The 26,473-nt window shown below is 33.6% G+C and overlaps 2 protein-coding genes across 3 annotated transcripts in view; one reads left to right on the forward strand and one right to left on the reverse strand.

The window, feature by feature from the left end:
• Positions 1-10,239: 10,239 nt before the first annotated feature.
• Positions 10,240-26,473, forward strand: part of LOC123868392 — a 127,576-nt gene continuing 111,342 nt past the window's right edge. For both annotated transcript variants that reach the window (XR_006796639.1, XM_045910899.1), the window contains exons 1-2: positions 10,240-10,696; positions 22,387-22,430. The gene's annotated coding sequence lies outside the window, so the exon portion shown is untranslated. The remainder of the gene's footprint in view (positions 10,697-22,386; positions 22,431-26,473) is intronic.
• LOC123868393 (E3 SUMO-protein ligase ZBED1-like) lies at positions 12,689-15,330 on the reverse strand. Its single transcript, XM_045910900.1, has one exon. It carries the CDS (start codon positions 14,690-14,692, stop codon positions 12,821-12,823), a length of 1,872 nt encoding a protein of 623 aa, XP_045766856.1. The 5' UTR covers positions 14,693-15,330; the 3' UTR covers positions 12,689-12,820.

Below are 26,473 nucleotides of genomic sequence, written 5' to 3' on the forward strand. Positions count from 1 at the left end.
CAATGTTGTTATATACTAAAGTTGAGCTTGATTTGATTTCTGATGTGGATATGTATCAGATGTTAGAAAAAGGTATTCGAGGTGGTTTAGCCCAGTGTTCATTGAGATATGCTGAAGCAAACAATAAATATTTACCATCCTACAATAAAAATGAGTCAAGTACGTACTTAATTTATTTAGACTGTGTCAACCTTTACGGTTTTGCTATGATGCAAAAAATGCCAATGCGTGACTTTAAATTTTTAAATGAAAATGAAATTAAAAATTTTGATGTAAGGAACATTTCTAAAAAAAGTCAGTGTGGATATATTCTCGAGGTAGATTTATGTTATCCGGATAATATTCATGATGCTCATTCAGACCTACCATTTGCTGCGGAAAAATATTCTCCTGCTCAAAATCAAAGCAAAAAATTGGTGGCAAATTTATATAATAAACATCGTTTTGTTATTCATTATATGCACTTGCAAGAATGCTTAAAGAATGGTTTATTGCTTTTAAAAATATACAGAGTGCTATCTTTTTATCAGGACAACTTTTTAGAGCCTTATATTTTTTTAAACACAAGTCTCAGACAAAATGCCAAGTCTGATTTTGAGAAAGACTTTTTTAAAAAGCAGAATAATTCTATTTTTGGAAAAACGATAGAAAACAAAAGGAAGCAGGTTGACGTAAAACTAGTAAACGTTTGGAGAGATACTACAAATAATACTAATAAATTGAATGGAGCGGAAAAATATATTAGTGCACCACATTTTCACAGTTTATCAATTTTTTCTGAAAACTTAGTAGCTATTCAATTGAAAAAAACAAAAATTGTCTTAGATCGACCAATATATATTGGATTCACGATTCTTGAACTGTCGAAAACGCATTTGTATCATTTTCATTATTCGGTCATAAAAAGAATCTATGGAAATAATGTTCAGTTATGTTATACGGATACTGATAGTTTACTATATCTTGTAAAAACTGATGATTTTTATGAAGATATGAAAGATAACATTCATTATTTTGATACTAGCAATTTTGAAGATGATAATATTTTTAATATGCCGAAAGCTAATATGAAAATACCTGGATATTTTAAAGACGAAATGGGAGGAGAAATCATTTCTAAATTTGTTGGTTTACGCGCAAAATTATATTGTTTACTTTCTGAGAAAAAAACTATCAGTAAAGCAAAGGGTATCACGAAGCCTGTGACAAAAAAATTAAACTTTGAGAAATATAAGAAAGCCTTATTTTGCAATGAAAATATAAGAGATGATATGTTTGTCATACGATCAAAAAATCATCAGGTTTTTACTCAGAAAATTAATAAATTAGTATTAAATAGTGATGATAATAAAAGGCAAATAATGGAAAATGATTTTAAAACTTTGCCTTGGGGGCATTACAGCACGATTCTTTAGTAAAAATATTATGCTAAGTACCTATGTATTTTACAAATTTTTATGTGTCTAATTTTAATATTAGTTTTAATGGTAATTTAGCATTTAATAAATTTGATTAAGTTTACCACAGTGTTTTATTTCAAATAAAATCACAACATATTTTATATTCCCTTTATTAATTCAACCAATTATTTACATTACTTCATAAACTTAGTACTTAACATAAGATTAACGTATTATAAAAACTTACTACTTAATGGAAAATATTCGGACTACAACTTACTTGCATGATATGAAAATATAAAATATACTTTATACTTTAATTAGAACTCATTTATGCTTTTTATTTTTACAATCGCAAAATAACAATAAAATAATATTAAATTTAACTATTCAGGCACACTTAGCTTTTGTATAATCCTATTAATTAAATCTTCTGTAGCATCCATCATATTGTCATAATTATCACTCACTATGTACTGTACACTCAAATTAGTCTTTGCACTGTTCTCCTGTTCTTTACTATCAATTTCAAGTATTTCAATTTTTATAATGTGGCTTCCCTTTGCTTTATTTTTCCGTATAACAAAAGATGAATCTGGAGCTGGTGAAATCACATGATCTATTTTTGGAAGCTTCTTTTTTAAAGACAATTTATTTTTCTTTTTTATGGTTTTCAAACTGGTGTTATTTTCAAGTGTTTCATTATTTTTTTGCTCACGTAAAGCTTTCAATCTATTCTCTTCTTCTCTTTCTAAAATAGCATCCAAGTCTTGAGCTCCATAAAATGGATTATTCATACTTGTGTTTCTTTCGTCATCCGTGAAATAAAAGTCCGACATGATGCTGTAACAAAATACAAAATTTTATAAATATAACAATAAAACAACATTTATAAAAATATCAATAAACAAATTCTAAAATAGAAAAGAATACAGTCAAAATATTATATAAGTAATTTTTTTCACTAACCAGAAGCGAGTGAGTTCCTTGCGTGAGAAGATCTGGGAATGAAAATTGTTTAGTAACAAATCTATGGAGTCAAGTTTTCAAAACAATTGTATATACTTGTATGACATTCGTCCGCATTATGCAATCTCTAGCGACATGTTAGAACCTGTTTAGTATTAAGTTCTTACGAATTTCAATTTCATACTATTATCACAAGGTTTAAATTAAAATGTATACCTACATTTTAATATAATCATCGACAAATAATAGTGCGCTAGACAAGTGCGAAGTGAAACACGAATGTGATACCTACAAGCAATACCTTAAAATTTAAATCAACTAGCAATAATATGAAGTTATTTAATAAGTTGCATTTTTAAAATTATCATCAATCAGTAATATGAAGTTGATAAAACAGGCTGAATCATTAAAAATAAATTATATAGATGTTGAAACACCACCACCATGCTTTAGCCGACATAGTAAACTTCTACCAAACATAATTCGATGCATAATTTGCGGACCCTCCAACTGTGGGAAAACAAATATTATGATAAACTTATTATTGCACGAAAATGGACTTAAATTCCAAAATGTTTATATTTACTCAAAGTCCACTTTTCAATCTAAATATTGTTTCCTACAAAAAGTTTTTCAAAATACTCCAGATGTTAAATTTATTATGTTCAAAAATAGTGAAGAAGTTATTTCGCCAACTGAAGCCTTAAGAAATTCTATTTTCATTTTTGACGACGTGACTTGTGAAAATCAAGTTAATATTCGAAATTATTTTTCGATGGGCAGACACAAACAAATTGATTGCTTTTACTTGACCCAAACATATTCAAAAATTCCTAAGCAATTAATACGTGACAATGTTAACTTTTTAATTATTTTCAAGCAAGATGATATAAACTTAAAACATATATATAAGGAACATGTTAATTCTGATATGAGCTGGCATGTCTTTAAACAATTGTGTGCAAGTATTTGGAAAGATCCGTTTATGTTTTTATCAATCAACAAAGATTGCGAACTAAATAACGGTCGGTACAGAAAAACATTTGACATATTCGTGAAATTCGACTAACAATTTTACAATTATATACCACATACGAGACACAAATTTAGTCAGTCAAATGAGAGCACTGGTAAGAATACCTACCCATATTTAATTTAAAAATGGAAGCCGTTGTAAAGAAACAATTAATTAAATCAATTGAAACCATCAAAAAGAAAGCAAAACAAATGCGTGAAGAAGAAGATGATTTAGAACTAAAAAGGCGCAAACTTTTTAAATCCATAACGGATCCATTAGAATCCATAGTATTGCAAAAAAAAGAAAATAAAAACAATAGTCACCATGATTTACCAGATACATGTTCACCTTCAACTTCTGATAAAATTAAAAACATAGAAAATGATGATAAAAATTATGTAACACCAAAACCAATAACTTCTACCCAAAATTTTGAAGAAATCGAAGAATTCTATACTCCATCTCCAACGCCTGAAAAAAGCAATGAAATCTATAATTTGAATGTACCTTTTGGTGTACGTAATGAAAATAGTAATTTAATGATTGGAAATACAAAAGTAACATTTTCAGATGGTGATGCTCATAGCAAAAATATGATGGCTAAAATAGGAAATAGATCCTATGAAGTAACCCCAGGTTTGGCAGAATTATTATTTCAGAGTAAACCAGATGTAAAGATTGTATCTGATCAAGATAAATTAGTATATAAAGATATTTTATGCAATACTAGTGCACATAGGAGAGATTATAACCCTACGAATCAGATTAAAGGCGATAAAGGGACAAAATATACTAAAATTGTGAAACCTCTCTTTACTGATAGTGAATTAAAAGAAAAAAAACAAGGTGGTTTTATGCCAACTCTTAAAACTTTGAAAAAAAATACAGATTTCATATACTGGGATGATCCGAATGAGTTAGTAGATAGATTGAAAATTTTAATTGCTTCAAAAGATGCTGGCAACACTAGTCATGACAATGAGATTATATCAATAATTGAAGAACTTAAAGAAGCTGGTATAATAAAATAAGTATATAAAAATAAAACCTGGTTACATTTTTGCTTAGTTCTATAAACACTGTTGAACATGAATGTCAACAAGTTTGGTCATCATGTACACAAGAAACTGAAAATGGATAGCTCTGCCTTAGAAAATATCTTTGATGCTCAACATAAAATCATCAAACATGTTGGTACACCCATTGACCCAAACGACTGTGCTACTAAACTATATGTTGACAAATTCTTAGATGGGCTCTATATACGATTAAAAACAGTAGAGGAAACATTGTTGCAGTTAAAATCAGAAATAAATAGTCTAAAAAGGAATATAGAAGGTGTAAGTCGTAAATTCAAAAAATGAGCAAAGATAGTGTAGTAAATGAAATACATAAAAATGTTAGGAAAAATTTTCCTCGAAGACATGTTATACTTAAAGACATTGATGATGTATGGCAGGCCGATTTAGTTGATATGCAATCATTCTCAAAAGATAATTCACAATATAAATATATTTTAACAGTCATCGATGCTTTTTCAAAGTATGCATGGGCATATCCGCTTAAACTTAAAAATAAAGAAACTGTGACTGAAGCATTTAGTAAGTTACTAGAAAAAGGTCGTGTTCCCAAAAATCTACAAACTGATTTAGGAACAGAATTTTATAATAGTTGTTTCAAAAAATTATTACAAAAATACGGTATAAATCATTATTCCACTTATTCCACTAAAAAGGCGTCAATAGTAGAAAGATTTATAAGAACGTTGAAAACTAAAATGTACAAGCAATTTAGCTTGCAAGGGAATTACAAATGGAATGATGGAACCCTCGAGCACATCATGAAAAAATATAACTCCACATTTCACAGAACAATTGGTACAGCTCCAGATAAAGTTAATGAAAAGAATAAACAAAATATACTAAAAAGATACAGACTACTACAATTATCAGCACCATCGCAGAAACGTTCAAAATTCAAAATTGGAGATTATGTAAGAATAAGCAAATACAAAGGAACTTTTGACAAAGGATATACTCCCAACTGGTCAACTGAAATTTTTAATATAGCTCAAGTTCAAAACACTCATCCAATTACTTACCTTCTAAAAGATGCAAGACAGCGACCTATTTTAGGATCATTCTATACTGAAGAATTACAAAAAACAAAACATCCTGATATATATCTTATTGAAAAGGTTTTAAAAACAAAAGGAAATAAATTATATGTCAAATGGTTAGGTCTGCCGCCTAGTGAAAACAGTTGGATAGATAAACTAAATCTTTTATAAACACATTTTATGTTAACAACTTTCAGTCTCTTATTATCTACGATACTGAGCAGAGTTCTCTTTTATTAAAAATGGAGAAACAACCATCCAAGCGTAAAATGACTTTGAGAAGAAAATCTAACAATTTGAAAACAAGTAATTCTGGTGCTGGTTTTAAGAAAAGCTTTAAGGATATTGTATCTCGCGCGAAAAAACATATCCATAAATTGAAACCTAAATGCAAAAAAGCTGCAATCGAATTAGCTCTTGCTGCTGCTAAGGAATTAGCAGCGACATCTTCAGTTAATGTACCGCGTATAATACCCATACCAAAGACAGGTGGGGTTTTGCCACTAGTCCCCATATTTGCAGGATTGTCTGCCGCGGGCAGCTTAGCGGGTGGTACTGCTAGTATAGTGAAAGCAGTCAATGCTATTAATTTAATGAAAAAAAAATTTCAAGAACTAAAGAGACATAACGAGAAGATGGAAACATTGTGTATCGGAAAAGGATTATTTATAAAGCCCTATGGTAATGGTTTGGGAATATACACAGCAAAGGAAAAAAACTGATTCGGCGGCTACCTAATCGTGCTCTAAGTAACTTGGATATTCTAAAAATTTCAAAAAATATTCCTTATTTCAGAGGTGTATTTATGAGAAATGAACTTCCAAAATATCCTTTTAAAAAAGAGTGTGGTATCATCAACTTAGATAGCTCTCAAAATCCTGGAACTCATTGGGTAGCCTATGCAAAAATAAATAATTACATTGAATACTTTGATAGTTATGGTAATTTGAAACCGCCTAAAGAATTTGTAAAATATGTGGGAGCGAATATTAATTATAATTATGACAATTATCAAGGATCTAATTCTTATAACTGTGGCCATCTATGTATCAAATTTCTTATTAATTTTTGGAATAAAAATTGAAAATAAATAGATGATACAAAAATATGTAAGCTCATTTAACCATCATGTCTATTACACTCACGATCGTGGGTGAAAAATCTATTCTAGAATCATTTTACGCCCCTCCTCTTATTTTGGAAGACGAATATGAGTGTGGCTTAGTATATTTTTCTGCATTTAATTCAATTCCAAATGTAGACTATAATAATAATGTGTTTGAATATGGAGAAGAGAAAAAAAGAATTCTTATTCAACCAGGTGCTTACGATTTACAAGATTTGTATGAATACCTAAAAGAAAGAGTTGAAAATTGTGAATTACAAATAAAATCTAACATCAATACAATGACATGCTCTTTGTACTGTACTGAAACTATAAACTTTAATTCAGAAAATAGTATTGGACCTATGCTAGGTTTTTCTAACGAAAAACTAAAAGCAAATAAATGGCATGAATCTACAGAATCCGTTAACATTCTACCACTGTCTGTCATAAGGATCGAATGTGATCTTGTACAGAGTTCGTACACTAACGGTTCTCCTTCACATATTATTTATGAGTTTGTGCCAAACATTCCTCCAGGTCATAGATTTATAGAATCTCCAAGTAATGTGATATATTTTCCGGTCAAAAGAAAGATAATTTCATCAATAACAATAAAAATTTTGGATTTGGAAGGCAATAATATAAATTTTAAGGGCGAAACTATTGTTTTGTGTCTTCATTTGAAAAAGTCAAAATGATCGTATTTAACAAAAGTAATTATTATAAAGAGTATAACCCAACTATTAAGAAAGTTATTACCAAGGAAAGTGTAAAACAAAGAAGACGTGTTAGAGTATATAAAAAAATTCATCAGAGTAATAAACAATTTCTTAAAGCCCTCGGCTTCAAAGTATGAGCCTCCTTCAGATCAACGAATTACCTGAATTCGATAACTCTATCGAGAGTTATGAGGTTCATACATATAATCCATACAATAACAGTTTCAATGAAAATGATGAAATTCGGATACCTATTCACCAGCAAGATATTTACGTGTTACCATCAGCCAGTTCCATTTACATTGAAGGAAAAGTTTCGGTGACTCATAAAGATCAAGCTGGCAAAGTTCAAAAGAAAAGTGTTGACTTCAGTAATAATGCAATTGCATTTCTTTTTCAAGATATCCGATACGAAATGAATGGTGTTGAAATCGATCGTATTAGAAATGCTGGAATAACTACAACCATAAAATCTTTCATTTCAATGAATAGCGGTGACAGTAAAGCGGCTGCTGCTTGGGGTTGGAATATAGACGGATTTAAAAATCAAAATGGAAATTTTAATGCTTTGATACCCTTAAATAAGATTTTAGGTTTTGCTGAAGACTACAATAAAATAATAATAAACTGTAAACATGAACTCATACTTAACAGAGGTAGTACTAACATAAATAGTGTTGTCATGGGTAGCGATGATATTGTAGACATTGATATACAGAGAATCCAATGGCGAGTACCACATATTAAAGTATCAGATCAGCAAAGATTAATACTTTTAAGGAAATTAGAAAAAGATAATCCCGTACAAATAGCATTTAGAAATTGGGATTTGTATGAATATCCATTATTGCCAAAAACTACCAAACATTCATGGGCGTTAAAGACTGCTTCTCAATTAGAAAAACCTCGATATGTTATATTTGGTTTGCAAACTAATAGAAAAAATGTTAAAAACAGAGACAGCACAATATTCGATCATTGTACATTAACCAATGTCACATTATTCCTGAATTCCCACTATTATCCGTATGATGCTTTAAATCTCAAGTTTGAGGAAAATAAATACAGTATATTATACGACATGTACACCAAGTTTCGTCAGTCGTTTTACAACCTTCCTATTGATCCACTGCTTGATCTTCATACATTTAAAGAAATAGCGCCTTTATTTGTCATAGATTGTTCCAGACAAAATGAAAATTTAAAAACTGGTCCAGTTGATGTTCGTCTGGAAATAGAAACGTCTCAGGAAATTCCAAGCAATACCAGCGCTTACTGTTTAATCATAAACGATCGTCTTGTGGAGTATAGGCCGCTGAGTAACATTGTTCGAAAACTATCATGAAAATTATTGTGGACGTTCAAGGTTTTAAAAATGATCAAAATTACTTTCTGCCTAAAGAGATTGCTATAGTGTATAGTGATCGAGTTCAAGTTTTGTTAATAAAACCACCATATCCCTATGAATGGCTAACAGACACAGAAAAGAAACAAGTTAAATGGATTGAAAAGAATAGAAAAATATTATGGAGCGAGGGAATCGTGCCTTACGAGACCTATAAATACCATCTAATAGATATTTTAAAAAATAATGATATTTATTGTAAAGGCCTTGAAAAGCAGTTATGGTTAAAAGATATATTAAGTAATCCTAACGTACATAATTTAGAAGATAAAGGATGTCCTCGTTTATTAACATTGTATGAGTTGTATAATTCACATTCTGACATATATAGTTGTGTTTATCATCCGACCATCTGTGCGCTGAAAAATGTAACTTGTTTAAAAAAGTGGTGTATGAATAATAAAGTTTTAGATGATTAAATATGCTTGTTTAATTTCCATATACCTGCTTCTTTTATTTAATTTACTGATTATACTCGTATTGAAAACACAATATTTGGTGTAGGTTGTTATAGCCAAATAGTTGTTTTTCATGTTGTAAAAATATTACATTTGAAGAGTAATTTTAAAATTCAAGGTTTCTTAGTACCTATCTAGTTTTATCAACATATTTGCTCGTGCAAATAGAATGAATATTTCGTTCTTAAACCATGTGAATAGTTTGTTCAAAATACGGATAGTTGATTAATTTTTGCTTGGATTTAGCTACACTCCATTTATTTAATGTGTTGTTGAGGACAGTAGTTTAGAATTGGGGAATTCTGTATCAAAATTGGTGGCGATTTTGGATCACGGCGAGCGAAGCGAGCGAGCGTAGCGAGAGTGATCCAAAATCCCCACCAATTTTGATACAGAATCCCCAATTCAACACTACTTAGGTACCCTAAACTTGAGAAGATTTTATTTGCTGGCAGCCTTTGTGCTACAACTACGTCCCCCTATTAATGTCATCCAGGTGCCAAGAGAGCATTGTCGGACTGTAAAGCCCCAACCATGCCCCAACCTAAAATAGTTTAGCTGTCAGATACCATAGGTCAGATACGTTTGACAACAGCAAGTTTGTTGAGCAAGCAGTTGAGGTCGTTTACCACAGGTAGGTCTCACGTTCTTGCTCTGCAGTTGAAGTGAGATAGCGATAAAATTGAAATGGACAGCAGCTGTTTTATATAGGATTTCCAAAGGATTTCTAGTGTTTGAATTAAATACAATTTAACTAAAAGGATGGTATTATATTTTACGTTTTCTCATGGTTTTCTCCATTCCCATAGCTCTAATCTTTATGAATGACTCATAAGGTTTTGACCACATGAACAACTTGCTATATCGGTCGACTCATCCATCTAAGAAATAATCGACTATTGTCTATGGTGGGAACATGAGATGAAAAGAAGATATATTTATTATCTGTCAATGTCATGTGTCAAAGAAAAGTCAAATATTTTTTGGATTGGCAAGCAAAGCAAAGTGCAAACTTCGTTCTATTTTCCAATTCCTCCAGTTTTTGTTTCTGGTCGGTGCTCCAGTTATCGATAGATTTCGAGTCGTGGCGGTTCGTAGTTAAATTTCACATAATTTGCAGACATAATAATATAATCGGATAGCGTTATTAATAGAGTAAATTAACAAAACATTGAAACATCTTCCTAAAAACCAATAAATACGTGAAAGATACTAGAAAAATGTCGCAGTTAGATACATTCTCAATAATTTGACGTCGAGTGTCATATCGTTTCGCAAGTAGTTTTGGTCGGAGGTGTTTTATTTGTGTACGTTTCGTGAAAAACATCGATCAGGTGTAATTTTTGTGTAAATTGTGAAGTGTTAGTGTTGATAAAGTATTATTTGCGTAGTAATTTGGTGTTAACAAACAGTGTTTTGGTGAAAGTATATTCCTGGGTGTTTGTGTTAAGACTAGAAATGCTGAAACTTGGTTTATGCCACAGCTATGCTTCCATAAAGGTATGTATAATGTAATACGTATGTCAGTGTCGCGGCTTATTTTACTCGTTGTGTACCATAGTAGAGGTGTAAAAGTAACGAAAACGAGCGTACCCGTATGCATTCGTTACTATGACAATTAGGACTCGTTACTTTCGTATCGTTACTCGTTACTTTTGATACCACGTAAGATGAACGAATCGAGTCGTATTGCGTACGACAGTATGATGTCGCGGCGTCCGCATCGCAACATTCGTAATTTGTAGAAAACATACTTAGGTCTACATTACATACAAAGCTGCGAAAGGTGCATTTTCTTACTTTTCCGTATTTTGAACCGGACGTGTGTTTAAGTTAGGTATTCTCAAATTAGTTTGATTTAATAAGTGTAGAACTACAAGTGAACTGTTGACAGAATCTACTAAAATATTAAAATTTTTAACCTTGAGCTTATATTTAATATCTATAATCTATACTAATAAATAAAATTGGAGTGTCTGTCTGTAATTTCGAAATAACTACCGCATATTAAGGTCATATGGTTATTTGAACGATACTATAACTGAATCACACGTTTTTAAAATTTTTGTCTGTCTGTCTGTCTGTTTGAAAAGGCTAATCTTGGGAACGGCTGAACCGATTTTGACGGGATTTTCACAGACAAGTAGAGAATTGACCAGGGAGTAACATAGGCTACTTTTTTAACCGACTTTCAAAAAGGGAGTTGTGTTTTTCTACCTATGTACACCGAAATCTCCGAGATTTCTGAACCGATTTGCGTCATTTCTTTTTTAATCGATAGAGGAACTTTGCGATATTGTTTCATAAAAAATTTGGAGTCCAACTCCTCAATCCTGATGCTGCAGGGGATCTGACCAATCCACGCGGGCGAAGCTGCGGGCATCAGCTAGTTAATAAATAAAATTAGAGTGTCTGTCTGTAGTTTCGAAATAACTACCTCATATTAAGCTCATATGGTTATTTGAACAATACTATAACAGAATCACACGTTTTTAAAAATTTTGTCTGTCTGTCTGTTTGAACGGGCTAATCTTCGGAACGGCTGAACCTATTTTGACGGAACTTTGATATTAAAGGTATCTATACCAAGTAAACACTTTGTTGTTGGCCTCGACGACCCAACTCTTCAACCCTGATGCTGTAAGGAATTGCATTCCTAACTCCTGGTGAGCCCCCGGGATTTTTAAAGTATCACCCGTTTAAATGTTTTTACGTGATACAGAAACAAGTTTCATCCCGGAGACAGGCTATTACCAGGCTATTACGGAGAGGCTACTTTTGTCCTGCAAAATCAAAAGTTCCCACGGGATTTTTAAAAACCTAAATCCACGCGGGCGAAGCTGCGGGCATCAGCTAGTATCACAATAACATCGCAATCTATTATCGTAATATATATCACACTAATATTATAAAGGCGAAAGTTTGTGTGTGTGTGTGTGTGTGTGTGTGTGTGTGTGTGTGTGTGTGTGTGTGTGTGTGTGTGTGTGTGTGTGTGTGTGTGTGTGTGTGTGTGTGTGTGTGTGTGTGTGTGTGTGTGTGTGTGTATGTTTGTTACTCCTTCACGCAAAAACTACTAGACGGATTTGGCTGAAATTTGGAATGGGAATAGATAATATCCTGGATTAGCACATAGGCTACTTTTTATCCCGGAAAATCAAAGAGTTCTCACGGGAATTTCAAAAACCCTTAATCCACGCGGGCGAAGCCGCGGGCATCGGCTAGTGGATTATAAAGAAAAAGCCACAAATAGTCTAAGTAAAATGTAATAAAATATAAAAATTATAATAAAATAAGCCTAAAATTATTTATTGACAATAAATTTTACAAAACAATTTAACGATAAATAAACATTAAAATAGTTTTGCTTTGAATGAAATTAAACAAAAAAAACGAAATAAAACATGTTTCAAACAAAATTAAAATAACAGCAAAAATCTTTTGTTAGAATGAATTAAACATAATAATAAATTAAAAACATATTTTAAACAAAACTAAAAGAACTTTCTTAGAATGAAATTGAACCTAGAGTACTGCAATTATTATGAGTAGGTACGTGTTAAAATTTAACACCTTGCTCCTCACGAAATTTCAGTAAATAAAAAAAACATATTAAATAAAGACATTTTATGGCAGGAATCTCTGGTTCATATTTAAAAATAAAATCTTTTCCATTCGCTTTGGTTGAATAGAGCTGCGCCTCTCACTTAGTATTTGGCCCGATTTGGAAAAAGTCCTTTCAGATGGTACCGAAGAAGCCATCACTGATAAATATTTCTCAGCCAAGTTTGAAAGTTCGGGGTATAGAATTGCCCGTGCCTGCCACCATTTCAAAGGACACTCATTTCGAGGAATAATGCGTTCTTCTAGATATTGCCTCATGGTAATTATGCTGCTGCTAACCATGGAGTTCGAAGCAGATGCTGACGTTGCCAAAGCGTCAAAATCTTTCCATAATGAGTCATTATCAGCGTCGGTGTCGCCAGTATATATAGCTAACGTCGATTCGTTCTCGTTACGTTCTATTGGCTGCTTGTGAAAGTTAAACTCATTTTGCAGCTCAGTTTTCAATGCATCTTTAGCAGACTCATAACTTGATGTATCAAACCTAAATGCCAGCTTCTTAAAACGCGGGTCTAAGAGTGCTGCTTTAGATAATACTGGGTGCCTATAACAGTTCTTGAATCTACTTTTAAATTCCGTTAGTATTTTATTCGTCAGTTTCTTTCCTGTATCTGTAATAATATTTGTATCTAAATTGTGAAAAATTGTCATCATACTTTCTGTTGAAGCCAAAACCATTGAAACAGTCACTTTTTTTTCAGAAGACATTTCTTCAGTGAGCTGCTTGAATGGCTTCAGAATTTTTATTATTTCTGGTAGTGACTGCCATTCGCCTTCTGAAAGGTTTTCTACTGGATTGTGAAGGATTCCAAGACACGCTTCTAATGGTTCTTGAAGTGAACTAATCCTCTCAATCATGTCTAGGGTACTGTTCCATCTGGTGATTACGTCCATTTTTAGCTTTAATGCTTTTTGGTTAGGCATCAGCTGCTCCTGCATTGATATTAGTTTTTTAGTAGCTATTGAACTCTTGTGAAAATGCTCCACAATGACTTTTATTTTTTTTATTAGCTCCCCAAGCCCACAGTCCTGGAGTCCTGCACGCACGACTAAATTAAGAGTGTGAGCGACACACGGCAAATGTTCATAATTAGTTAACCGTATAGCCGCCTTCATATTCGCTGCATTATCTGTTACGCAGACAAATATTTTATTTTGTATGCTCCAATGGGAAAGCAAACTATACAGCTCATTTTTAATATATTCGGCCGTGTGTCGCTCATGACACTCAAAACATCCTAACAAAGCGGACTTCAACTGCCAATTTAACAAATAATGAGCTGTTACAGCTTGGTACGAAGTTGTTGCTCTCGAAGTCCAGCCATCGGTGGTAATCGAAATATATTTTGCACTCTCCAATTCTTCTTTTAATTTTTTTTGGACTTCTGCGTACTGAGCATCCAGTAAAGTATTGCTTAAAATGTATCTTGAAGGCATTTTATAACCTGGTTCTAAGTAATTAATTAGATTTTTAAAACCTGCGTCTTCAACCACAGAAAAAGGCTGAAGGTCTAAAACTATCATTTTAAAAATTAAATCATTAATTTTTTTTTCTCTCACTACACCTACTGGACGTTTAATAAAGGCACTTAACTTAGTTTGCTGCGGATTGCTTTCATTCGTTTTATTTACAGGCTGAATAGATTCTGTATTTGATGAAGTTGATGGTATAGGAGCTTCTAGAACTGCTGCATCTGACACGGAGCATGGAATGATGGTTTCATAGGTTGATCTGTGTTTTTTTATGAGATGCTTTTTCAAATTTGTAGTAGAGCCGCCTTTCACTGAGTACAATGAATTGCAAAGGTCACATTTTGCCTTATCGTCTTTAGTTTGCGTAAAAAACCCCCACAGTTTACTTCTTTTGTTGTTCATTGTAGAAGGTGAATTGATCTGTAAAATAAAAATAAAGTGTAAATAATAATAAATCGAGTACAAACAATTAACGATATTTGATAATTAACAGCTTTTGTTAGCCAAGAAACAAAAACATCTTATTGGAGCAGCTTTATTAAAATATCTCTTTTAAGATAAGAACAAAAAAGTGAAAATTCGCTCTAGTAAAAAACAAAAACATACATATTATGTATTTCTAATTTGTAAAAATTACTTTCTTACCTTGTTTCTGTTCCAATCTCAAATTTTGTCTACACAGTTAATAAACAATAATTTTGTCTACACAGTTAATAAACATTAAAAACTTGGACGACGAATTTCCAAATTATATACTCAATAATCTAAACACTCTAAACAGTAAACAAACATCGGTCTTTGTAACGTACGATTTGAAATTTAGCGCGTGAGAGCGCCTGCGCGTAAAACATACGATCAACAAACGTTTCAATACACGCATGACGCATCTACGGTACTTGCGTGAACCGAATCAGTGTAGGAACGGCCATACGATGAAAAGTGCGAGTAACGAGATGCATTTGTGAGTAACGATTCGGTACTCGGTACTAGATGGCGCACCCGTTACTCAGTAACGAATACATACGGTTCGCTACAGCTCTATACCATAGTAGTGTACACTGTACATACGTATAATAATATGTTTGCTTAACGAGTTGTGTCTCGACAATATAATAAGTTTCATTATCAGAACTCGAAGGACAGGTTATATAAAATGTTTGGTGCCAGTTTGTCTTTGGATTTAGTTAGGTACTTGAATTTATGTTCTGAAACTTCTTAACATATCTGTCTTTGCTTCATTATAATTAAGTACTATCTAAATGCAAAGTAACTAAGTAATGGGTAATAACTTGTAATTAGTATTAAGTAAATATAAGGTAGATACAATGTCTTAACAGCTATGACTTTTGTGCAACTATCATACCGATGAGTATGGTAATCCCACATAGTATAATATTTACTTACTGTCATTTTTGTTACATACGTAACTTTTTTGACTGTTAATCAAACCTACTGTTAAAAAGTTTAAGTCACATTTTTTAACTCAGCCCTGTGTACAAGTAAGAACTTAACTATTAAGCACTAAGCACTAACTTTAAATTGATTTTTTCCTGTGAAACAGACTAAACGGCTAGAACCCATACCTATCAAACTAGTTATAAAAAAATAATTTGAGTTAGATCTATTATATTTTTAACCCCCGACCCAAAAAGAGGGGTGTTATAAGTTTGACGTGTGTATCTGTGTATCTGTGTGTCTGTGTATCTGTGTATCTGTGTATCTGTGTATCTGTGTATCTGTCTGTGGCATCGTAGCGCCTAAACGAATGAACCGATTTTAATTTACTTTTTTTTGTTTGAAAGGTGGCTTGATCGAGAGTGTTCTTAGCTATAATCCAAAAAAATTGGTTCAGCCGTTTAAAAGTTATCAGCTATTTTCTAGTTTTCTTGTAGAAAAGAAGGTTAGATAACCCTTAGGTTCATAATATTCAAGTGTCAATTGACAAATGTCAAGCTGTCAAGATGGACGTTGCCTAGATATACATAATTATTTATTTGAAAATGATTTGTCGGGGGTGTTGAAAATTTTTAATTTACACTTGTTATAAAAATAAGTATATGAATATTTTAATGTATCATTGACATGTGAGAACAGTGTCACAGGCCACTATATTTGGTTACAAAGGGTGCATTATTCTAAGTAGACATATAAAATAAGAAATTCCATGTCATTTTAGTTAAAATTAAGATAAAAAATAGAAATTTAGGGTAATAACATAGTATAAACTAATCAATTAGAAAACAGCAGAGTTTGTCAGTGTATTTGAATAATAAATATCCAAATTCATCAATTGATACTACAAAAGATATTATAATATTTTTATCCATAAAGTAGTCATTAATTTAGTAGCAGATATGGGCTAGAAAGAACATATTAAGTAAGTATACCTGTATGAAAAATCTTGAGTTTCTAGACTCAGTGGTTTAAGCTGTATGTTGTCAAGTAGTTTATCCTTTTAAATTATAGGTACTAACTTCTTGTAAGTGCGACAGAGAGCACAACAGGTGGTATCCTGTTTCTCCATTTTATTGCCTCCCTAAACTAGCGGCACGCTATGATGGCCGGTTTGACGTTTGTCCGCTCATGAAGTTCCGTATTAATTGATAACGACTTTGAAGGAAATAATTGTATTACTTTATTGACGATAGTGATGTGCAGAGATTCATAAATTTTATCGAATGTAGTTTTAGGTTTAGGACTCAAAATTTATTTATTAAATTGATTTCTTAAATGTATACAAGTGTAGAAAAATCAGTTTGCACCATTTAAGGGGTGAATGTACTTGTGAATATGAACAATTTTCACTATGTGGACAAACCTCTGAAATCGCAAAAAAATATCAATAAATTTTTAAAAATGGAATCTAATACGATCGTCACATAGGATCGCTGGCTAGCACAACTACTACCTCCGGCAAACTCGCGTCAATGCTCAATGCAAAACAAAGCAGTTTCGAATTGACGTTGCTTCGAAAAGTATAAACTGTCAGTGCAATGCGATTGTGATATAGTTTTGACCTGGCTTTGGATTTCAAATATTGATACTGCATTACTGTTGACCCTTGCTCGTTAATTTGGACTCTGTTCAAGCCCTTTGTTGTGGATTTCGTCGATATGACCGAACGTACGCAGAGAACTGTTCTAAATAGTCAGACACGTGAGTTCGTAATACGCCTTCGTAACTATTTCGATCGTGAAGCTCAAAATGGAGGGCCAATTTTACCTATAACGTCAGTGGTTGAACGCGTAGCTGATGCGCTTAATATTGGACAACGAACTGTTAGACGGATAACTAAAAAAAAATATGGCGAGACTGGCACAGAAGAAAATAAACTTCACACACCAAAAAAGAGAAAACGAGCAAAACCAGTCGTAGGCATCGATAGCTTTGATGCCGATGCTATCCGAAGACATGTTTACGGCTACTATTTACAGAAGGAGTATCCAACAAGAAAAAAGTTGGTGCATTCACTGAAGGAAGCTGGATTATTCTTCGGTGGGGAAAGTTCTTTAACGAAGATTTTGAAGACCATTGGATTTCGATACAAAAAATGTAACAAACGCAAAATATTGATGGAAAGATTTGATATAGCGATGGCAAGGTATACTTTTTTACGGCAAGTGAAAGAAATCAAAAATTGGCAAAATGTTGTGTTCTTGGATGAAACATGGCTTAATGCTAACCATACTGTAGGCCGTTCTTGGAACGATGACACAGCAGCATCTACTTCCAAAGTTCCTGTAGGAAAAGGATCGCGACTTATAATTTGTCACGCCGGAACCATCAACGGGTTTGTCGAAGGTTCTCTCATGGCTTTTGCGTCAAAAACCACTGGAGACTATCATGAAGACATGAATGGAGAAAAGTTTACTGAATGGTTTACCTCAATGTTGTGTAGCCTCCCTGAACCATCTATTATAATTATGGACAACGCCCCATACCACTCCATGCAAATTGACAAGCCACCTGCCCAATCCCAAAAGAAAGCTGATATCGTCGCATGGCTTCGTAAAAATGGCGTAGATGCAAACATGAATATGTTAAAAGCGGAATTAGTACGTCTTTTAAAAGAAAACAAACCAACCAAGATCCGATACGTCATTGACGAAATAGCATTAGAACATGGGCACAGAGTTATACGGTTACCGCCTTACCATTGTGAGTATAATGCGATTGAGTTGGTGTGGGCTCAAATTAAGGGATATGCTGCAAGACACAATACAGAACCCCCATTTACCACAAAAAAAATGCTAAAATTATTAGAAGAAGCTTGTGAACATGTGACTAAAGGAGACTGGGAAAAGGTTGTGAATAGAACTGTTAAATTAATAAGGGAAGATTATGAAAGAGATGTGAAAATAGATAATATTATAGAAAACGAACATATAATTATTAATGTATGTGATGATAGCAGTGACGACAGTGAAAATAGTAGTATGGACGAATCTGATTAATTATGGCCTTTTGTGGCACCTTTTTTGGTATCTTTTGTATTCATATGTTTCTTGTGTGCATATAAAGTATGTATATTCATTTTCGTTCAAATATTCAGTTCGTTCAAATAAATTAAATAAACATATACATTTTTGTTTTATTAAACCTATTTAATCAGGTACAAAAACAAAACTTAATTGTTTTTTGTTCGAGAATAAATTGACATTCCACATCACTATTGTAATGTGTCAAACCGGCCATCATAGCGTGCCGCTAGTGTAGTGAGTCCCTGCTTCAAGTATAGCACTTGTCACCATAACATTTGACACGAAATAGCCTGCATTGCACATCCATTTACTGATTATTATTATTCTATTCACCCTGTAAAGTAGGAAATCAAAAAAAAAAAACAAGTTAATGTTTCCTATTCTTAGGACCTCTAATAAATATTTTTAGCACCTAGATAGTTAGCTGACCTACTCTAATTGACTACCTAGTCACAATATGCTGTTAATTGAGTATCTAATACCCAACTAGTGAATACATTGTCAATTTGAATTAAGTACTTACCTGAAAAAAATTGTGCCTAAGTACTGCCTACTAGTTAGTAGTAGTTAGTTAGTAGTTGTGACTAGCTTGTAGAAGCTAGTCACAATATCCTGCTAATTTAGTTCCTAATACCTACCTAACTAATGAATACATCAATTTAAATTACAGTGGAAAGCCTATATTCCGAACTTCTATTTAACGAAAAACTCATTAAAACATAGGAACTGCTAAGATTCATTTGGTTTATATTACATATTATCCATTCCACCATCACTTCACTGACTGAAATGCATGTTTGCAGCAAAAATACCCAACCCATATAAATTCACCCAACTACAACAGTTCAGATGATTGATGCAGGTCTTTGGGAATCGACCAGCCTATTTATCTATGAAGCCACCAAAGGTACACAGCAGGTCGAATCCGGAAAACCTGTATCAATCATTATTACGACCACAATTAATGTGATTGGCTAATTTTAAGGTATTCTTGTTGCAACAATACATTGTAGCAAACAGTGAACGAGGGAGCAAGCTTCAACCAATCAGAGGTGATTGCGATCGTGACATTGTAGCTGTCTTTCTACCGCAATCCAGCTCAGTCTGAGCCTTTTTAACCCCCGACCCAAAAAGAGGGGTGTTATAAGTTTGACGTGTGTATCTGTGTATCTGTCTGAGGACTCGTAGCTGCTAAACTAATGAACCGATTTTAATTTAGTTTTGTTTTGTTTGAAAGGTGGCTTGATCGAGAGTTTTCTTAGCTATAATCCAAGAAAATTGTTGTTTGAAAGTTATCAGCTCTTTTCTAGTTACTGTAACCTTCATTAGTCAGGGGTGTTATAAATTAATTTAGGTACACTTGTCATCTTGTGCCGTGTGGGCGCAAAAACCATCGCTCATTTTATTGAGTTTATGTTTCTTTATAACTGCAGCACAAGATAAATAAATGAATTTTCTTTCTGTTTCTGATAAAGCTTTAAGGGAAGATAAGCTTTTAATCAACCAGCCTGTTTACCTATGAAGTTAGCTAAGGAAACAGATTGTAGTTAACTAGTATCAGTTCAGTAGTAACTACTTACGTACACGACTCGCTACCATTTTACATCGGAGGCGTTTAGCGGGCGTCGTGTCCGGGCGCGGGGCGGCGAAAGTTGTCAGGAGCCGGTGAAAGTGATCGAACGTAACAACCGGAACGGCTTTCTTCCCTAGTCTAACCTTGTTGAGCTTAGATCCCCTGTAGCTACTGTTACTTGTATTGATTAGCCAATCGATTTGGGGGAAACTTAACAAAGAATACATTAGACCAAGTAGATGGGATATGAGCGCGAGACGTGAGATGAATTGCCCCAAATGCATACACCAGCTTCACAATTTTTAGGGTATCGTACCCGAAGAGTGCCAACGGGACAATTTTATTAAGCCTCCACCGTCCCTTCGTCCGTCCGTCCGTCTATCAGCGCGCTGTATCTCGTTAACCGTAATAGTTATAAAGTTAAAATTTTCACGGAATTTGTAGTCCTACTATTGCCGCTATAATAACAAACAATAAAAATTTGAAAAATAAATAAAATTGAAAGGTATTATTTCTTGTACCGATGGTACGGAACCCGTCGTATGCGAGTCCGACTCGCACTTGGCCGGTTTTTTAATAACTATTTAAAAATAAATTATTTACTGAAGTCGTCAAAAGTAAACAATAACAAATATGCCTACCTACGTGAATAATAATTGACATAAAGCTGCAGTGGAGGTACGAATGTTGATGAACCACAACGGAATGTAGGTTAGTTATTTATATGATACAGCGTCCTATCGGTCAACGACTCGCTTGGGGGGAAAATGTAATTGATTGTTGCTGGTTGGCAATAGTTACGACCTCACCGAGGTAACGGTTCATGCGTTACCTAATAAGTTCGACTAGTCAAACGTTGCCAACAGTCTCTGTACTAAGTGGACCTAAGAACAGAAGTCTAGCTGCATGATAGGCGGTTAAAGTTGAAACACCGGTCAAGTGCGAGTCGGACTCACACACGAAGGATTCCGTACCATCATACAAGATATACCAAACACTTTTATGTAGAACTCTGCAAGTAAATAACGGTCTGCGTGATCTTTATGCTGATTTAGAGGATTGTGAACACATTTTAATTTTTTTTGTGTGATATAACCACAAATTCACGGTTTTCGGCTTTTACCTTTACTTGTGCTATAAGCCCTACCTACTTGCCTGTCAAATTACATGATTCTAGGTCAACGGGAAGTACCCTATAGGTTTTCCTGACAGACACAAATCACACATTAGACGGACAGACAGGCAGATAACAAAGTGATTCTATAAGGGTTCCGTTTTCCCTTTTGAGATACGGAACCCTAAAAATCTTAGATGTATGATTATTTTCGTAGAAATCGTAGAGATGCGATTCTTCACAAATAATTTCGCATTTTAAGATACTCTGATACAATTCCTTCATAAATAATAATTTTATACTTCCTCCTAAGTAAGTGATATGAATTATGAAGTAACGGGGTAGGTATACTAATTAATATTTTGTGTTCATCAAAATTACTAATAAGCTTAGCGGATTGTTATGATTGGGTTGATTGTTGTGATTGATCTTTTATCATAATTATTATCTCAAACATTGGAATTTATTATCAAGTTTTCAATGTCATTGAACTGATAATATATTTTGTTTGCATTGCCATGTGACCTTCTCAAGGACAGACATTAATAATCTTTATCCTTTACAAAAATTTTATTAAGTATTCTTCTTTTTTATTAACTATTATCTTTATTTACAAGTGTAAATTAAAAATTTATAACACCCCCGACAAGTGAAGGTTACAGTTACTAGAAAAGAACTGATAACTTTCAAACGGCTGCACTGATTTTCTTGGATTATAGCTAAGAACACTCTCGATCAAGCCACTTTTCAAACAAAAAAACTAAATTAAAATTGGTTCATTAGTTTAGGAGCTACGACGCCACAGACAGATACACAGATACACAACTCAAATTTATAACAACTCTTTTTGGGTTGGGGGTTAAAAATAATGTTGCTGACATATTTTTTTATGTTTACGTACTAAATATCTTTGTTTCCTTCTTTTCAGGGAGACAAAGGGGCGACGTTTCCAGTAATATCATCTTCATAATGGTAAGTTAGTGAATATATTGTTCTATTTACTCACTAAATAAATTGCTAATTCAACTTTAATACTATCACTACCCATATTATAATTCGCTCCAGCAATGCGCGGGACTTCAATTGCTTTTATACATGGCCTAATATTGTACATCTAATCTTTGAAAAGAGCAACCGCCGAGTTTCTTGCTGGTTCTTCTCTGTAGGAAAGGCATTCCGAACCAGTGGTAGATGCTTTTGACGATTCAAAGGAACTTGTAAAAGTCTAATTGAATAAAAATATTTGAATTTGACAAAGTGTTTGTGGGCTGATTTAAGAGGGCTCTATCCGTCACTCGTTTCATACAATCGTAGTTCCAATTTAATTTGAATATTAAGCAACCAAAGTCCATGAAATTTTGCAGACACATTCTAGAAACTAAAATCTGTGTCTGTGGTGTTTTAGTTTTTTCTGTGTACCCCAGAAAATGAAAGAGTTCCCTCGAGATTTTTAAAAACTGAAATCCCCGCGGACGAAGTCGCACTAGCTAGTCACAAAAAAAAAAAAACAAGTGTAAATTGAAAATTTATAACACCCCCGAAAAGTGAAGATTACAGTAACTAGAAAAGAGCTGATAACTTTCAAACGGCTGAACCGATTTTCTTGGATTATAACTAAGATCTAGCTTGAGCAAGCCAAGTGGCTTTAAATAAAAAAGACTAAATTAAAATCGGTTCATTAGTTTAGGAGCTACGATGCCACAGACAGATACACACGTCAAACTTATAACACTCCTCGTTTTGGGTCGGGGGTTAAAAAAGGTTACATCATAGATGGTGTCCGTCATTTCATGAACTTGCAGTGTTGTACAGTTGTTAGAGTGAACATATTCTTTCTTGAGATTTGGGATTTCTTGTTACGGAACCCTTCGTGTGCGAGTCCGACTCGCACTGACCGGTTTTTTTCATGCAGTTCCACAAATGACTTTATTGTCCTCGCAAGGTCAGTGGTATCCATTTCGGCGGTGTCGAATGTTTATTGTCAGTGTGACTAAGTGATTAAGTACTTGCTACTTAATTAAATTAGTTTACTAAAGAGAAATTACGATAAAATACCTACGCGAGAAATCCGATAGGTCGTCGGATAGGTCCAGTTCTAATCTAATCCCATCCGCTGAGCATAGCCACAGAATTGTAAACAAGGTAATAGAAATGGTTTATTGTGCGCAAAACAAGTAGTCTAATCTGTGGGTTCTTATTCTAAGCTAATCTGTATACGAAGCATAATGATTGCGTATTGTACAACAAGTGTAAATTAAAAATTTAGGTATATCACCCCCGACAAGTGAAGGTTACAGTAACTAGAAAAGAGCTGATAACTTTCAAACGGCTGAACCGATTTTCTTGGATTATAGCTAAGGACACTCTCGATCAAGCCACCTTTCAAACAAAAAAAAAAACTAAATTAAAATCGATTTATTAATTTAAGAGATCTACGATGCCACAGACAAATACACACGTCAAACTTATAACACCCCTCTTTTTGGGTCGGTGGTTAAAACAGTCTTGTGTCCTTCTGGGCTTGTGTATTTAATCTTTTCTCTATGGCGTAAATCTATAGAGCGCAATTTGACTTTGCTCAGACTTAAGACACCATTGAAAGGACAGCGTTATACCGCTGTTGCATAAATCTGTCTCGTTTTAACTGAAACTTAAATCTAAGCAAAGACAAAATGCGTTCTTTAGATTTCAACTTATGACCCGAGTAAGCCGCTATGTTGCAACTTTAGATTGGAGTACCTATTTGTTTTGCGTGCACAGTAGAGGAACCTAATTTTTTCGTAGGACTATTTTAAAAGCGAAGTTATCCGCAAGATTTCTAGTTTTTATAGCATTGTTATTTATAGTCAGATCATAAAAATATCAATATTATTATAAATTCAACGTTTACTGAACATGTTTCCAGAGCGATTCAAATAAAATATTTGATTAGCTGTATACATATAATATTTAATGCAAAAAAAACAATTTTATTTAGTAAGAAGTTATAATAATATGACGCACTTAAGAAAACATGTTTGTAGGATGACCATTTTCAAATAAAATGTAGGATGAAAATAAAGAAATATCGAAGTAAGTGTTTACTCACAGTTAAAGCTGAAATAAAAATGGCAGTTTTTCTTATTTGTACACCTGCGCTGAAAAAAGAATGACGTCTAAAGTTGCCTTCAAACTACGGCAATATAATTTATAATATATAAATATCGCTCATCCTACTTTTAAATGTCACTGTTCACACTTAGATGTAATATTATTACATCTAACAGTGTGAACAGTGACATTTAAAAAGAAAAGAATGGTCACTCGACATGCGAAGACGAGTATCAAAAATAATCTCTAGGGCTAATCAAATCTAAAAGTGTCTTGAGCAGATACGACCCGTGGGCGGTTGGCTTAAGTCCGAGTAATGAAATTCTGTCATAGGTTTGTTGACATATGACGCCATCACCAAGCCAATATGGCTGACTTTCGTGTTCTGGCGCCATTTGTACTCGCCAGATATTTGTTGTCTGAACAGTGTTGTCTATTCAAATATAGACACGAGCAGGGACGATTCACGGTTGCCTTCCTAAATTTTTAACGTTAAAACTACAAAAACATTTCGTTTGGCATATTAAGTCTGAGTAATGAAATTCTGTCACAAGTTTGTTGCCTCTATGACGCCATCGCGAATTCAATATAGTTGTCTTTCGTGTTCCGGCGACATTTGAACTTGCCAGATATTTGCTTCTGAACATTGTGTCAGTACATACATATAGACTCGAGCAGGGGTTCGTGAATAGAATATATTTTTATTCAAATTTTTTATAAATGCTTTTGAACTGTCAAAATAATTTACCACTGGTTCGGAATGCTGTTCCTACCGAGAAGAACCAGCAAGAAACTCGGCGGTTGCTCTTTTCGATTGTTAAATTTACAATAATATTCCATACTATACAAGCTTTTGCAGCCTTGCGCATGAATCCTCGGTACGCGAGTCTGACTCGCACTTAGCCGGTTTTTTATTTTAGATGATGATCTACGCTTAACTCAAGGTCACTTCTTGACATAGATACGAACTAGCTTTTGATAAAAAAAAAGCTACGGCCCATACGAGCAAAGTGAAGCGTCATTCCCGAAGTTTTGATGTAACTACGTCTCACCTGTCTTGATGTTTTTGTAGTGCATGACCTCGAGTGGATCTTGTAGACTCTACCCTTTCTAACTTGTTCTTTCAATTAGCTATAAGCACGGTTTATATTGAAGTGGCGAGAAGCGGAGAAATCTGACGCGAATATAATATGTAGAGCTGGCGAATAAAACACTTCTGATCAAAATACTTTAATCCGGACATTATTGGTCCATTGATTACAAAGTGAAACGGTCTAAAAATGTGATAAAAGTGAGTCCAAAGTTCGTGATTTCGATCAAAACGGTAAAATTGCAATAAAGCTTTAACAACTTTAATCAGTTTTTTGCTTCTCCTGTAAAATTTTATTTTGCGCAATCACACCGTTTTGTTCGTTAGCTTACGAGTATGTGTATCTTGAAATAACTATTGTTAGGTGGAGTTGTCGGTGGTCTGTAAAAGGGCTGGCGCTCCCTGACAGTTGTCTAGAAGTCGATAATTTAGGACTAGGTCGTCTCTAAACTCTCTGATGACGCTTGATAATGTCGATACTTACTTGTAAAATGTGAGAAGTTAACCACTTATTAAAAGTCAATGAAGTTTAATAAAAGTGTAATAAATGGTTTAATTGGAGTTTATATTTAATACTATGAATTATGAATATCCGTTTTACGAACTCCAAAGTCCAGTATAGATAGAGAGAAAAGTAAACAAGCGATTAACTTAAGATTGTAATGTGTCAATAGGTGAGCTGATATCATGCACATGTATTTATTTATTCTCGCTATTTGGATAGTCTTTAATCTTAGGTATTATAGCCCGTACAAAATGGGAACTCACTCGCCATTTTAACTCTATGTGTCAACTGTCATGTCAAAAGTACGGTTCACCCATTGAACCCCAAATT

Source organism: Maniola jurtina, chromosome 9 (genome assembly GCF_905333055.1).
Source record: "Maniola jurtina chromosome 9, ilManJurt1.1, whole genome shotgun sequence".
NCBI classification, from domain to species: Eukaryota; Metazoa; Arthropoda; class Insecta; order Lepidoptera; family Nymphalidae; genus Maniola; species Maniola jurtina.

Excerpts from the sequence above, each read along its gene's own strand:
- LOC123868393 (XM_045910900.1), bottom strand. The coding sequence starts at position 14,692 with ATGAACAACAAAAGAAGTAAACTGTGGGGGTTTTTTACGCAAACTAAA.